The sequence below is a fragment of the Diabrotica virgifera genome, chromosome 6 (assembly GCF_917563875.1).
Source record: "Diabrotica virgifera virgifera chromosome 6, PGI_DIABVI_V3a".
In the NCBI taxonomy this organism is placed as follows: Eukaryota; Metazoa; Arthropoda; class Insecta; order Coleoptera; family Chrysomelidae; genus Diabrotica; species Diabrotica virgifera.
This window is the reverse complement of record NC_065448.1, coordinates 31,638,831-31,655,219: the sequence shown is the minus strand read 5'-3', so window position 1 is coordinate 31,655,219 and position 16,389 is coordinate 31,638,831. Positions and strand designations below refer to the sequence as shown.

At 34.5% G+C, this 16,389-nt stretch overlaps 1 protein-coding gene across 2 annotated transcripts in view; it reads left to right on the top strand.

The window, feature by feature from the left end:
- The window catches only part of LOC126887534 (gastrula zinc finger protein XlCGF57.1-like), a 155,896-nt gene extending 142,078 nt beyond the window's left edge, over positions 1-13,818 (top strand). Inside the window, exon 3 of one of the 2 annotated variants that reach the window (XM_050655188.1) lies at positions 11,298-13,818. In XM_050655188.1, the coding sequence (XP_050511145.1) occupies positions 11,298-12,790 (1,493 nt within the window). In that variant the 3' untranslated portion in view covers positions 12,791-13,818. The remainder of the gene's footprint in view (positions 1-11,297) is intronic. The other variant, XM_050655187.1, reaches the window with a different exon arrangement.
- The last annotated feature ends 2,571 nt before the right edge of the window (positions 13,819-16,389 follow it).

Genomic DNA, 16,389 nt, shown 5'->3' with positions numbered 1-16,389 from the left:
TAAAAAATCTTTTTGTAGTTTAAATTTTTGTAAGACAATCTAGAGCCTTCTAAGAGCCGTATGATTTTGTCGCCGGTGAGGTAGGTGGCCTAAGGCAGGCACATCAAAGAAACATGAAACGTAAATTACGTTTCATGGAAATAAAACAGTGCTAAACAAATAAACGTCCGCCCATTTATGAAACTCTCCGAAAATAAAAATGTGTCATGGTGTCATGAGCATGAATCACACTCGTTTCATTGGTAGGCGGACTTTGAGATTTGTTTAGCAGTGTTTTAGGTTCATGAAACATGTTTTTCGTTTCATGTTTCTTTGGTCTGCGGCTTGGCTAAGAGAGCTCTCGCCCCTTAGCTGAAAGGTTGTACTGAGGGTAACAGTATCATAAACGGTACTCTTAGAGAACAGGGCGAAACGGTGCTCTACAAAAACCGACCATCCTTTTCCTAGCTTTCCGTGGGTATTAAATGGACATAAAAGAGCAAACAAGAAATGGAAAAACTAAAAATTTTAATAGTAATATGCGAGATAAATATCTGTAGAGCAAAAATAGGTTCGGCTAATGGATTAAGTCCACAGTCAGGCAATTCGATGACACACACATGGAAAAACTACTAAGAGAAGCGAGAGTCAGGTACCCCGTGGTACTGTACTGGCTCGGACTCATTAACTTCCACACTTGGGAGATGGAACTTATTGACCCTGATGGTAAATAAAAAAAAGAAATTTGGTGCGATTCCACGAAGTAAAATATCAAAGGTTACCACATAAAACACCACACTTAGTTGCTATGTATACTATTTTCTATGAAAATACTATTTTCTATGAAAGTTGTCACATATAACTGGCAGACACCGATGTGTGTTAAAATACGCAGGATTTGTAAACGTATTCGCGGTGTGCAAGTAATTGGAAGGGATACGCGAAACGATCGTGCGCGAATAGCGGAGAAATATTGCAACTTTCTTAAATAGTTCATACATAAAGTTATATACTCTATGTTAATATATACCTCTATGAATTCATATTGTCAATTGAAATTGTCAAATTGACGTACATTTCATACCTATTGTCATTTAAGAAGAAAAATTATATAGGGGAGAGTTGGATAAAACGGGATACCTAGCCTAGAGACCCAACTACCCAAGTAGCAATTTTTCGACGCGACAACGTTATCTACCGCGTGGCAACGTTTTCTTACAACGTTGTTATTGCCTAGAAGACGACCCTATTCTGCACTGATTTGGTGGACGATTTTTGAGTTGTCTTAACGTTGCCTAGGCAACCTCCTGTTTAAGCAACATCGTTTCGTACGCGTTGCATAAGACAACTGAAGCGACTATAAAAAGCACCTGCGCGTGCAATGGTTGCTCAAGGAGTCAGACTAGTTATGTTTTTTTACCTATATTTTTAACACTTGTATGGTGAATGCGAAAACCAAAAAGTAAACTGTTTTCACATCGTATTCGCTATTTAAATTTATATAAATACAGTGGAACCCCGATAACCCGGAACTCCGGCTAACCCGGACTGATTTTTATCAGACAAACATTTCAACAATAAAAATGTATTGCTGTTACAAAATCTCGTGAACCTAATTCATTCATTTGGTGACGTCAATATACGAACGAAACGATTGAATCCGACATTACTGAAAATATCAGGGTGCAGATGGGACCCTGTCGCGCAATTCGCAGCAAATAAAATAGTCGTATGTTTTTTGCTTCATTTTATTTCGGTTATACATACGCATTTTCAAGGTTCACGAGGTTTTGTACCAACTCTATGTAATATAATATTTGAGAGATAATGGAACCGGATTGAACTACATATACCATAGTAAAAATGACTCATCATGGCACACCACATTCATTGTGGTGTTATCGAAAACAGGCACCTGTATTATCGTTTATTTATTTGAAACTTTCTTAGCATTGTTTAGAAAAGACTATTAAAATTCTTTTTTTAACAATGGTCTTAGTTATCATTGTTATTAAATAACATAACATCAGAGACGGTATTGTGTGTAGTAAAGTCGTATTGTTCGCTTCGGTTTTGTAATCGTTCGTAAATTTATTCAGATTTTGTGTTTGCGTGTCTTTTGTCTATAAGGGCAACAAAACGTAAAAATGTTGTAGTGACAATGGAAAAGAAACTAGAAGCATTAAGTAGAATTGATAAAGGTGAATCTTGCAGCATTAAATTATGGTGTCGGTACATCTACAGTATCGGATTGGAAGAAAAATAGAACTAAAATCGAAGAATTTTTTTTCAAAATGATAACAAAAGACAGTTTGGACAATCGGTGCAAAGCTAATAAAGCTAAGAATGAGACATTTGACGACGCTTTGTATGTGTGGTTTTGTGTGGAATGCGAACGTGGTTTACCAGTGTCTGTGTGACAATTATAACGGAGTTTATCTGTAAGCATACCATATTTTATTAAGTTTTACCATTTTCTCCGGCTAACCCGGATTTTCGATAACCCGGATCGGCCGCGGTGCCAATTAATCCGAGTTAACGGGGTTCCACTGTACATAAAAGACTTATTACCTGATGTGAAATTTATAAAGGCATCTCAGATTATCGTCAAATATGGATATTTCACCTTTAAAAAACACACGCGCTCCTTTTTTTATGACATTTTTGACAAAAAATATGCAAATTTAAAAAATCAAATTTTAATATAATAGTCAAAATTTATGTTAAAGATGTTCTGTATAAATTTAATGTATTTATGGTGCTTTTAAAGATATCAGAATATGCCTGCATTTTTTATATTCTGTGTTTTCATTTTCTTTACATCCCAAAAATCTCAAGTAAAACCAAAATGGAGCATTAAACAATATTACCAATATTACTAAAAAAATACCTTATCACCAACCTTAGACGATAAGACAACTTAGAAGTCCAATCGCCAACCAAACCAGGCTGCGCCGACTATCAAAACCATTTTAGAATGCACCCTCTTATTGGGTGACAGAGGTCATGTGACCAGTGTCAAAAGTGTATCATTCTCATTAACAGCGTTGCCACATTTAGTAGATTTCTACTTTTTTGGTGGATTTTTGATATTTTTTTAAAAAATTCTATAGTTTATTTTTTAACCAGGAGGAGTAAACATAAAAGGCAGATTCACGCCTAAGAAAGTCACTAGAATAATAACCAAATACATCTTCTTTTTTGGTTGATCATGTCGGCCCTCAACGGTAATCCATGAATATTATATTATATTAATACGTCGCTAAAGAGTTCTAAAAACGACTGCTTTTTATATAAAGGCAGACTAACAATCTAAAAATTAAAGGAATAACACAGATAACACAAAAAATCGCCGGTATATCTTAACTAACCTATGAAATTCCACTAGGGTCAAAATTTGATAAATGTCATTAGTGTCAAAATTTTATAGAGTGGAGTAAACTTGCCTGCAGTTGGACCAATTACAAACAAGCATTACAGCGCGGTAAATTTGAATCACTCCTCTTGGTTAAAAACAAACCATTAGTAGGCAATATTTTTTAGTAGATTTTTGGTATATTTCAACAGAATTTGATCCATTTTTTTCGAATCATGAGGAAACTATAATAAGTATTTTTGAAAAATTTAAACGTAGAATGAAAGACTACATTATTTAGAAAAACCAAAAAGTTTCTTTTGAACGAGATATTTGGAATTAAAAGTCACACTAAATTTTTTCTTTTTTTCACCCCTGTAACTTATTAAAATAAACATTATAGAAGTTTTCAGGGACTTTCGGTCCTCGATAATAACGTAATCTTTCTTTGTGCGTTTAAATTTTTCAAAAATACTTATTAGTTTTCTAAGGATTCGCAAAAAATGAAAACATTTAAAATACATTGAACATTTTAACAGACGACATTTTGCGCCTATCCCCTTAAGTTAGCTGTTGTTTTTATTATAAAAAATCCCAAATATATCCCAAAAATCCTTAAGTATATTTTAGTTTTTTGTTTAGTAGATTTTAGCTAAAAAATGGTAATTACCAGTTGGTGGTTTGGAATAATTAGGTTTCCAATTTTGTGGAATTCCTCTTGGGACATTTAGGACGGATGTGCATATCACTGTATTACTGTATATTTACATGACCTAAAAAGAATCTACTGATTTTGTGAAAACAAAACTACTGAAAGGGTAAAAACTGACCTGGCAACCCTGTCTACGAAAGCTGATACAAAGATTAGGTTATCAAATCTCAAATCTACTGATAAAACAATGGAATGGAAACCAGCTATTAAAAAAACAAATAAACAGGTTGTTAAATAAATCGAAAATTTCCATCAAAATAAAATATATAATAATAAGAAAAAAATAAGGTTATAAAGTAAATTCTTTTTCTCCTAGTTGCCGCAAACGTGTCACACCTCTAGAACAACACAAGGGTCGTGACGTGACAGATAACTACTCAACTACAACTACAGAGTCGGCCAGGGCGTAAATTAGTTTAGCATTATAACATTTTTAACTCGTTGTGATTGTTGAAAAAACTGAACCACACTGAACTGTGATATTATGTAGTTGTCACAATCATTGTAACACAATGGTAATAAATTAGTTGCCCGTATAACTAAAGGTTGTAACATCGTAATGTCAGTCGGGGTAGGGGACGTTGGCCGAAACAACTGAAAATGCTCTCAGGCAACGTTGTATACAGTGCATTTGTTTGTACTGACAACCAATGCGTCGAAAAATTGCTACTTGGGTAGTGCTGCTATCAATCGGACAACGACGAAAACTTGTTCTCAGTCGTCATTTTAACATTCTCAGTTCGTTTTACCTCGATGCCATTATTTGATGAAAAGTTGTTGTGTTTAGAATTGTTTGACCCTATTTTTTTGGTACTTTGTACTTTTAAATGCGTTGTTTTCTACATGATATTGCCTAAATATCTAAACATATATTTCCGGTGACTATTACATTTAATTATGCACTCATTAAGGAATATTCTCATGTGTAGTCTATCTAACTTTACTTTCACGTTTAGGCAGGAGCCAATTTTGTTTTGAAAAATGTCCGAGTTAGACAAAACGGGACACTTATAAGTTGGATAAAATGGGATACAGTTTTTTATGTCCCGTTTTATACACCTCTTTATTTGTTGGCCTAAAACATAAAAAAGGCCTATTTTTAAGTTTCTGACCACTGAAGATATTGTTTTTTCAAAGGTAAATTTTGCTTTGCAGTCTTATATCTACTTAAATATACTTTTTAGATACTTTTATGTAAAAAATTAAATATTGTGAACCTATCCCGTTTTATTCAACCGTGGTATGCTAAAACGGGATGTGCAGGACTTTAATAAATATTTTTTTACTATTTTCCAGTCATTAAAAATAGCTAAAAATATGTTTTTTATGTGCTTCAATAAATGTTATACCTATAAAAAATAATAATACAATAATTTCTAAAACATTTTTTCCGTAATAAAAATAAACAAGAATGGTATCCCGTTTTGTCCAACTCTCCCCTATTTCTCCACAATATTGATATGATATGCAATTATTATATAAAGGTAAATTTAATTAATTGTATTTTGCTTGCAGTACTGCATTTTAATAACTAATTTTATTTACTACATACAATTGTTTACGTTTAAATAACATATCCTAAATCTTATTTTTTCTTCTTATTATTTTTTTTGGACTATGGCCTTGACAATTATCCAGTAACTAGGACCATACGATTGGCCAATATAATCAAAAGTGCGAATAAAAGTGCAGAGCGTAGAAATATGTGTCGCTTTTCCGAACTTGCACGGTCCCAATTTGCCCCTACAGTGTAAGTGTAAGGGTTTATCAACATCCAAAATTAAGATCAAGACATATTCATTTAATTCTTAAATGTCCTAGAAACAAAACCAAAACATACACATTTGTTTACAATTAAGTAGGTCACCTAGATTTGTTAGAAACACCAGTCGGCAATAATGCATAGTCAACTAATCCATATTTTCGTAAGTCATGGCCAAAGCTGAGTCGGCAATATAAACAAACTACGTGTTACAAGTTTGTTTATATATACATGAAGGCATCGTGATTCATTCTAATTCATTCGTTTATCAAATATCATTCTTAATTCAGATGCACTCGCAGATGGTTTTACCGTGAGCACATCAACTATTTACTGTGGTTTTTATAGTTGGTAATAAACAAGCAGTTATCAATAGTGTTTAATTCATCAACCCCTATTGGTAGGGGGTAACTACCTTAAGATGTTTCCCGAGGGTGCATACCCGCATATAGGCAACCAACATTAATATGGTTTTTTCTTTATAAAATTTTCAATTGTCATTGTTTTTAATTAAAACCAGTTTATTCATAATCCGCAAACGAGGTGCAATTAGGTGATATGGTTATTTAGTGATTTTACGGCATATTATACCCTGAAAATCGAAATTTATTTTTAGCGCTGCGCCGAAATCTCAACTTTTTATTTGCTTATATCTCGAAAACGGAAAGTCCCAAATCCGCAAATAAGGTGCAATTATTTTAGCTGTAGTAGAAGTAAAAATAATGTCTTTGAAAAAACCATTTCGCTAACTTTATGACGCTCTGTTTGTAGGGCTTTTCATCGATTGTCATTTGTTTCGAGCGTCTGTCAGATGTTGTATAATCTGTGTATAATATTAATATACACGGATTATACGACATTCATAGGTAAGGAGGTGCCTTATTGAAATCAAGTTCAATAATAAAATGGAAGTAAAACAAGAATTTAATGAGGAGACGTATAAAATAGAAATAGGGTATTGTTTAATGGTTTTCAGATTTGTGTTTGTTTGATCCCACATTTCTTGCCAGGATTTGTTTACATGAGTCTTGAATAAAGGTGATTGGTATGCCTGCTGTAGTCGGAATGTTCACATTGTTTATCTCTTCGAACGCTGTTTTGTCTGCTAACTCATTACCAGTTATTCTTACATGGGATGGGACCCACATAAATGAGATGGTTTTCTCGGAAAATTGGAGCTGATGCAACGCGTCTTTAATTAGAAATAGATTAATGTGGGTAGGATAAACATGTTTAATGGCCTGTAAAGAACTTAGTGAATCTGATAATATTAGTATTTGATTTTCATTTGTATTTTTACAATGATTTAGTGCGTCAAGTATTCCTTGAGGTTCTGCGGTATAAATACTGCAGCCATCAGATAATCTAGTGGCGGAAATTACGTTTTCTGATACAGTAGCAGCAGCTATTCCATTGCAACTTTTGGAGGCATCGGTAAAGAAAAGTTTGTAAGAAGAGTATTTGAGTAAATTTCAGAGGTCTACTGTTCGTAAAGAAGCTGTCCAGGGGGGTGTCTGATATTTTTTTATCGATGCTAAGGTGTTGTGATTGATGCTATACGGCAGAGTTTCCCAAACGGTGGGTCGCGACCCAGTACCGGGCCATGAAAGCAAAATGCCGGGTCGCCTCGCCTCGTCGCTTCAGATCTTCAAGTGAACATGAACATCTTTTACACTGCGAAGTTCGTTGGCTATCAAGAGAGAATTTTTTAAAAAGACTTATTGAATTAATGGAAGAAATTTCACTATTCTTAGAACAACATCCACCAACGGCTATGGATGCAATATTTCAATTTAAAGACAGTTTTCATTATGTCAATTGGTTAATCAAGGTAGCCTATCTTTGTGGTATTTTTTATTACTCGAACAATCTAAATATAACATTACAAGGAAGCAATTAACTGTAGTTAAAGTACAAGAGAAGGTGCCCATGCACCACGCACCAAGTAACACGCACCAAGCATTATGCACCACGACCAAGCACCACGCACCAAGCACCACAAACCCCGCTCCAAGCACCACGCACCTCGCACATTGCATCACGCACCTCGCACATCGCCCCTCGCACTTCGCACCTTGCACCTCATATATTGCACCACGCATCAAGCACCAAGCATCACGCACATCGCACCACGCACATTGCATCACGCACCTCGCACATCGCCCCTCGCACTTCGCACCTTGCACCACGCACCTCGCACCTCGGGTATGTAGTGAGTATGTAGTATGTAAATAAATAGTGGGTCACGAAGGATAAACACAAAAATAACCGGGCCACGGAAAAATAAGTTTGGGAAACGCTGCTATACGGTAATCGTTTAATGCGTTCGTAAAATGGTATTGCCTTGGTGGTGTAATTTGTGTATTGTTCTGGTGGTTCTTCCGATACTAAACTTGCGAGAAATGTGTTTTCCTTTGCGCTTAGAATTTTTGAAGTGTAGCATAGTGACAGGTATTGTCTTCTGAGGTATATTGGTATTTCTCCTGTTAGAACTTGAAAGCTTCTTATTGGAGTAGTTCTAAAGGCTCCAAAGATTAGTCGTAGAGATGTGGTTTGAATAATATTCAGTTTTTTAGTTGATTTTTATTTGCTGTTTCATAACACATGTATCCGTAGTCGAGTTTGCTTGGGGGTTGGGGGTCTGAACCCCATTTATGATTGGATAACACTCTTAGTAAATTTATTCGTTGTTGACAGGATTGAATTAAATTGTTGATATGTGAAGTCCATGTGAGTTGAGTCAAATACTATACCTAAAAATGTGATTTCACGAACTTGCTTCAGAGAATATCCATTTAGACACAGGTTTAAATTGTATTCTTCTCTTCTTTTGTCAAAGATTATTACTTTAGTTTTCTCAGTTGAAAATGTTAAACCAGTCTCTAAAGACCACTTTTCCGAGCTGTTTAATGTTCTTTGTAGAATTTGCGTAGCTAAATCTATATTTTTACTTTTAACATAATATATTACTAGATCATCAGCATAAAGATTAGCTTTTACAGGAAGCTCTATGTAGTTTGTTATATTATTAATTGCGATTAAGAATAATATTGGGCTTAAGGCCGATCCTTGAGGAATTCCATTATGGAGTGATTTCGATGTTGATATGAATCCATTGGTTTATACTAGTATGAACCTGTTTTGAAGAAAATTTTTGGTAAAAGCGAGAAACTTACCATCTATTTTCCAGTTTTTCATCATTTTGAGGTTTTATTGTCGTGTCGAAAGCTTTTTTAATGTCAAAAAATATTGCGATTACTTTTTGTTTTTTTGTAAATGCTTTATGAATTTCGGATTCTAGTGCGACAATGTTATCAGTTGTCGATCTGTCTGAACGGTATCCGCTTTGTATTGGAGTAAAAAGGTTTCTGTTTTCCAAGTACCATTTCAGTTTTTTACTTAATATTCTCTCCATTGCTTTGCATATATTACTGGTGAGCGATATTTGACGATATGAGGATCTTTCAAAATAAAACTAGAATTTTATTTTCCATCAAAATGAAAATACATTTTCGCGTCACGTAATATTCATATCAGCTCTTTTGTAGCTGGAATATTGTATGCGCCACTCATTTTTACGGCGTTTAGCGGTCTTTTATTCTTGTATCCTGAGTTTTTCACGTCTGAAATAATGACGTCTCTGACTTGATGACGTTTAGCTCGGGTGTACCTAACTTTTTTATTTGCGTACAAATTAGCGTGTACCTAGACACAGTGTTATTTAATAGCTAAGATTGACTTCTTGTATATCAAAGGACAAGAACAAAAAACTGCTAAACGTCGTAAAAATGAGTGGTGCATACATTATTCCAGCTACAAAAGAGCTGATATGAATATTACGTGGCGCGAAAATGTATTTTCATTTTGATGGAAAATAAAATTCTAGTTTTATTTTGATTTTTTCCATAATATTTGCTAAATTTGAAGTAAAACGAGCCACAAAAGAGTAACTTTGACACAGTTTGCATTTTGAGGCTCTTTTGTGGCGCGTTTTACTTCAAATTTAGCAAATATTATGGAAAAAAACAAAATAAAACTAGAATTTTATTTTCCATCAAAATGAAAATACATTTTCGCGCCACGTAATATTCATATCAGCTCTTTTGTAGCTGGAATATTGTATGCACCACTCATTTTTACGGCGTTTAGCGGTTTTTTATTTTTGTATCCGGAGTTATTCAAAGTTTTTTATAAATTAAATGTATGAAATTGAATGTAATGTTTCTCGATTACACGTTAAGCGTTATGAATGGTCGCCTTTGTCGCATTCTTTCCCAAATGATCTAGTAGTTACGACACCAGACTTGTGATAAGACAATCCGAGTTCATATCCCAGCCATCCTAATAATTAGGGCCGGCAAATGAACTCGGATTGCCCGATGAGTTTGAAATGTATTGACAAGTAGTATCTGATGCATCAAAGAGCAAGTATGATAACTGAAGATATTACAGGAATAATTGAGCTTGAAAACCCGTTTTCCCATAAGAAATAGATTTGATCATATTTATGAAGCCTACAACTTAAAAATTCGAATTTTCCCAGATATGAGGTATACACCGTTAGACGCGTCTAGAGTTATCCTGCAAACGCTCAGTTATTGGCGCAATTCGTAGGTTGAAATTTTGACTAGGTAATTGTCGAAAAACCAAAATTTTGTGTGTAGGTATGATCTTGACCGCTTAAGCACCATTTGAAATCTTAACTCAACGCTATTGATTTGGTGTATTTGCGGTTTTTCAGTCTCTCCTTGAACCTAAGATATATACGCCCAAAAAGTATGCCATTTTATATCTACCTAGCCCTATAGCTGGCTTATGGGTAGTCAAAAGTCACAAACTACACCGGTTCTGAATCGGCCCTGACCGCCTCTTGAAACAGAAAAAAAATTCAGATGGGTGTAACTTTTCCACACACATACATACATACATATCCACAAACAAGTTCCCCTTTTTAAATAAAAGTTGAGTCATACTTCTGAGCTCAGTAACTTTTGAATGGTATAACTGATTTTCAAAATTTGACATACGTTGGAAAGGTAATGATTATGCTATCAGAAGCTCCAAAGGTCTGACTTAAATTTTTGAAATGAGTTTTGGGAACGAGAACGAAAAACAGACCCTAAATGAGAAGGGCCGTAAAATTCACACCCTTGGACAAAAATGGAGAATTGACATATGGATGGGCGAGTCTTTTCCTAAACTTTAAGATGGGATTTGGCCCAATTTTCAATTCAGTCTGATTTAGAAAATCGAAAATTTCGTGTATATATAGTGTCGCACGTAGGGGTATTGTAGGCCACTGGCGAGAACTGCCGTTCTCTGGTAATTGTTTAAAAGAAAGCGGCTTCTTATGCATCTAAAACAGCGGTGCCTAAAACATATTGATTGTATTGTTATTACTTGCTGCCTTACATTAACTTTGTTTAATATTTTGTGTCTGTATTTATGTTTCTCTTGTAGTAAATGTTTATAGTTGGTTTGCATTTTAGGTTTTACTCAGGAGGAGAATAAAATAGAAGGTATGGAAACAGTTTGTGAACATTCATCCCGTAAACGACACTATACGAGTCGACACGCCAAAGGAAAAACTGTAAATAAAAATATAAAAGTTCAGACTAGACAGCAACCTTACAAATGTAAAATTTGTTTCAAACAGTTTTCTGAAACAGATAATTTTAGAAAACATTTGAAAGTGCATACTGGAAAAAAACCTCACAAGTGTGAAATTTGTTTTAAGCAGTTTAGTCAAGCAGGTACTTTAAAAAAACATTTGAGAGTGCACACGGGAGAAAAACCTCACAAGTGTGAAATCTGTTTTAAGCAGTTTAGTCAAGCAGGACATTTGAAAGGACATTTGAGAGTACACACTGGAGAAAAACCTTACAAGTGTGAAATTTGTTTTCAGCAGTTTAGTGAAACAAGTACTTTGAAAATACATTTGAGAGTGCACACTGGAGAAAAACCTCACAAGTGTGAAATCTGTTTCAAGCAGTTTAGTCAAGCAGGTACTTTAAAAAAACATTTGAGAGTACACATGGGAGAAAAACCTCATAAGTGTGAAATCTGTTTTAAGCAGTTTAATCAAGCAGGACATTTGAAAGGACATTTGAGAGTACACACTGGAGAAAAACCTCACAAGTGTGACATTTGTTTTCAGCAGTTTAGTCGAGTAGGGCATTTGAAAGGACATTTGAGAGTGCACACTGGAGAAAAACCTTACAAGTGTGAAATTTGTTTTCAGCAGTTTAGTCGAGTAGGCCATTTGAAAGGACATTTGAGAGTGCACACTGGAGAAAAACCTTACAAGTGTGAAATTTGTTTTCAGCAGTTTAGCGAAACAAGTACTTTGAAAAGACATTTGAGAGTGCACACTGGAGAAAAACCTCACAAGTGTGAAATCTGCTTTCAGCAGTTTAGTCAAGCACATCATTTAAAAACACACTTGAGAGTACACACTGGAGAAAAACCTCACAAGTGTGAAATTTGTTTTCAGCAGTTTAGTCGAGTATGGCGTTTGAAAGGACATTTGAGAGTACACACTGGAGAAAAACCTTACAAGTGTGAAATTTGTTTTCAGCAGTTTAGTGAAACAAGTACTTTGAAAAGACATTTGAGAGTGCACACTGGAGAAAAACCTCACAAGTGTGAAATCTGTTTTCAGCAGTTTAGTCAAGCACATCATTTAAAAACACATTTGAGAGTACACACTGGAGAAAAACCTCACAAGTGTGAAATTTGTTTTAAGCAATTTAGTCAAGTACAGCATTTGAAAAGACATTTGGGAGTGCACACTGGAGAAAAACCTCACAAGTGTGAAATTTGTTTTCAGCAGTTTAGTGAAACAAGTACTTTGAAAAGACATTTGAGAGTGCACACTTTAGAAAAACCTCACAAGTGTGAAATTTGTTTTCAGCAGTTTAGTCGAGTAGAAAATTTGAAAAGACATTTGAGAGTACACAGGAGAAAAACCTCACAAGTGTGAAATTTGTTTTCAGCAGTTTAATCGAGTAGAACATTTGAAAAGACATTTGAGAGTGCACACTGGAGAAACTATTTGCCAAGTATGAAATTTGCTTTAATTAGTTTGCTATAATAACTGACTAAATAAAGCATTTGAGATAGTTTGTAGAAGTCTTTACGGTTTGTTAAAGACACGATTTACAGAAAAAACATCCAGATTACTGAACCTGCGTTTCTTCTAGTTTCGACCATAACAGTCTAATCCAAGTTGACGGTTCCTCTATATGAACGAACAGACCAAAGTTTAGCCAATTCTTCGCAATTATAGAAAGAGCTGACATCAAAGTGTACATTTGGCTACGACAAGTGGGTAACTTCTCTGATGGCTCTTCTGAAAACTGCTCACTGGCGAAGCGTCCATGTAACCACTGTTACCATTGGTAACAGTTAAAAATCTTGCAAATAAATATTTTATGACTACTATGAAATAATTCGATTTATATTTTTTACCAACAGAAATATTTGTTAATACGTAGTACCTACCTAATTCAGTAAATAGCCAACTAGACGCACGAAAATATCGCTGAGATTACCATGTGAATACATTTGAATCCGTTTCACGTTATTATACTCCGTTTTACCACTTCTAGTTCTGGTAACGAAAGATGATTCTCGATATCGCTCGGGACTGAAAATTTTGAAGGAATGACGGCTCCAGAGGCTGCGGGCACGCTGTGTATATCAGTATTGTAACCATTTTACAATATGGTAACGTTAGTTTAGTAGCTATTCGTGCATTTGAACATGGAAGAATGTTGCTGCGTAGTCGATCAACTACTTGAAAAGTCATTATCGTTATATATTTTTTTATATATAATTTTGAAGAAAAAAATGAAATTATTGAAAATAGAAGATTTAAAATGTAAACACTAGTTTTCAAAATATGTTCTGTTTCCTACTTGTTTATTTTTGATGTTAATTTTATTGTAGAATAATCTGTTTAGTTTGTTTATTATTTATTGTTATACCTATTACATGCATATAATACATGTATACATAATTACATGCATATAATTTGGGAATAGTGATTTGTTTAATGTTATCCCACAGGATTGAAAACAAAAACTTATATTTGGGAGGTTCAAAATAATTTTTATCTACTTTATTTCATAATATGAATTATACATAATATTATTATGTATAAGTTTTTAGTTTGTGAAAACTGTCATTATAGATAGCAGTGCGTGAAGGGTTTAAAGTGTGCGTGAAGTAACAATCTATTTTAAATGGGATTTACTTTTTCGCACACTTTCAATGGGTTTTTTGGCACACTTTCATATAATCAAGTATCCTTAACTTTCACCTTGTCATGGTGATGACAATATGAGCAATGACTTACACTTACAACAAAATTTTTGACAGTTTTGTGGTTTGAAAGTAGTTAGGATTTTTAAATGTGAAAGTTCTAAAAATTGTAGAATAGAAATGAATTCCAGTGACGAAGAGTTACAGTTTTTTTATTTGTTGAAACTGTGCGTGAAGTACTTTTTGCGAACTTACGCGATGTATAGCACTCGCTCCGTTGTCGCTCGTGCTCTAAATATCGCGTGCGTTCGCAAAAAGCATACTTCACGAACTGTTTCATAAATAACTATTTTTCAATAAGATTTTTTTACATCTAGTTTTGGTAACACTTTAGAAAAAGTCACGCTTCGCCACTGAAACTGCTCAAGTTAAATATCGATAAAAAGGGAAATGAAGTATTGAGAAGAATAGGTAAAGAGAAGGAAGTTGAACTTACAATTAAAGAAAGAAAGCTACAGTATCTCGGACATGTAATGCGGGGCGAGAAGTATGGCATCCTTTGACTCATAATGCAAGGAAAGATATATGGTAGAAGAAGCATCGGAAGAAGACGAATTTCATGGCTGAAGAACCTGAGAGAATGGTTTGGATGCAGTTCAAAACAACTATTTAGAGCTACTGCCTTAAAAATTAAAATAGCTGTGATGATTGCCAACCTCCGTAGCGGAGATGGCACCTGAAGAAGAAGAAAAATGGGAAAGTTAAATGCCACTATTCAGCAATAGAAGACTTGATCAAGGGGTGAGGGGTGTCCATATAGAGAAATTATATTACTGAAACGATTAAATACAATAATTGGAAAAAGTGTTAGTGTCAAATGTTAAATTAATTAACTAGTAAAAAAATACAGTAGAACCCCGTAAATCCGAACCCCGCGAATCCGAACTTTCGGCAAATCCGAACCAACGGAAAGTGAAAAAAATTTAAAAATTCAAGACAAAAACTTGAAAACATGTTTATTATACAGAGTAAAGCCAGAAATTTGGACAATGTAGGATTACTAGGACTTTGACATTTAAAATTTCTCAAAAATAAATATTATACTTTAATATATAGGTTTATAAAGTGTTTATAAAGGTTAAACACAAACTTACTTTGGTTCTCTCGTAGTCAACTTGAGTCCAAAAATATTGTCCACACTCTTGCGAGAACGTTTGGCTACTCAAAATCACAATGAAAGCTTTGAACTAATAGTTAAGGCTAACTTTCGGATAATCCGAACTTTTCGGAATCCGAACAGGCTGTCCCCCCAATTAGTTCGGATTTGCGGGGTTCTACTGTACTACAAATATTGAATCAGTCGTTTGAGAAACCTGACATGTCCACAAAAACAAAATTATAGAAAAGTACAAAAAACATCTCGGGGTTGCCGGGTTTCTCTTTATTCAGAAAAATTCCTTGACTCTCTAGATTAATTTAGTAGAATAGCAGTTATAATTCGTAGCAGTATAAAGCATTATGAATTAGAAAGTTATCAAAAAGAATACCTACAAGCAACCAGTGTAGCAATAGAAAGTAGCACAGGTACTCATATCAGCAGCATATTGCCCACCTAAACACAACAACAAAAAAGAACAATATACTAACTACATAAGAACACTCAGAAACAAATTTATAGAATATATAAGAAGAAATATATAAGAATACACATTCGGGATCTCGACTTATAAACACTAAGGGCAGAGAATTAGTGACCACAATCACAGGTAACAATTTAAGCATCAAAGCAACAGGAGAGCCCACCTACTGGCCGTCCGATCCTGCGAAAATACCGGACGCTATCGACTTCTTTATCATAAAAGGTATTAACCCAAACTACCCTAAAATTGAAAGCAGCTATGATCTGTCATCAGATCATTCTCATATAATATTGACGTTACATGCAAAAGTAATAAGAAAATACCAAAAGCCACAATTATGCAACCTAAAGACCAACTGGGAACTATTCCGACAAAATCTTGATGAGAACATTGAAATAAACGTTCCACTCAAGACACCACAGAACATTGATGAAGCCGTCGCAAATCTAACAAAAGGAATTCAAACAGCAGCCTGGCACTCAACTTCCAATGTTGCCGATAATAAATCCAAACGTGATAATCCAATTATGTATTGTAAAAAAAAATCATAGAGAAACGAAGACTTCGTAAAAAGTGGCAAAACCATAGTACTGAAATCAATAAAAGGAATTATAACAGAGCAGCATCTGAATTAAAAAGACTACTACACACCATAAGGAATCAGAACGTACAAGAG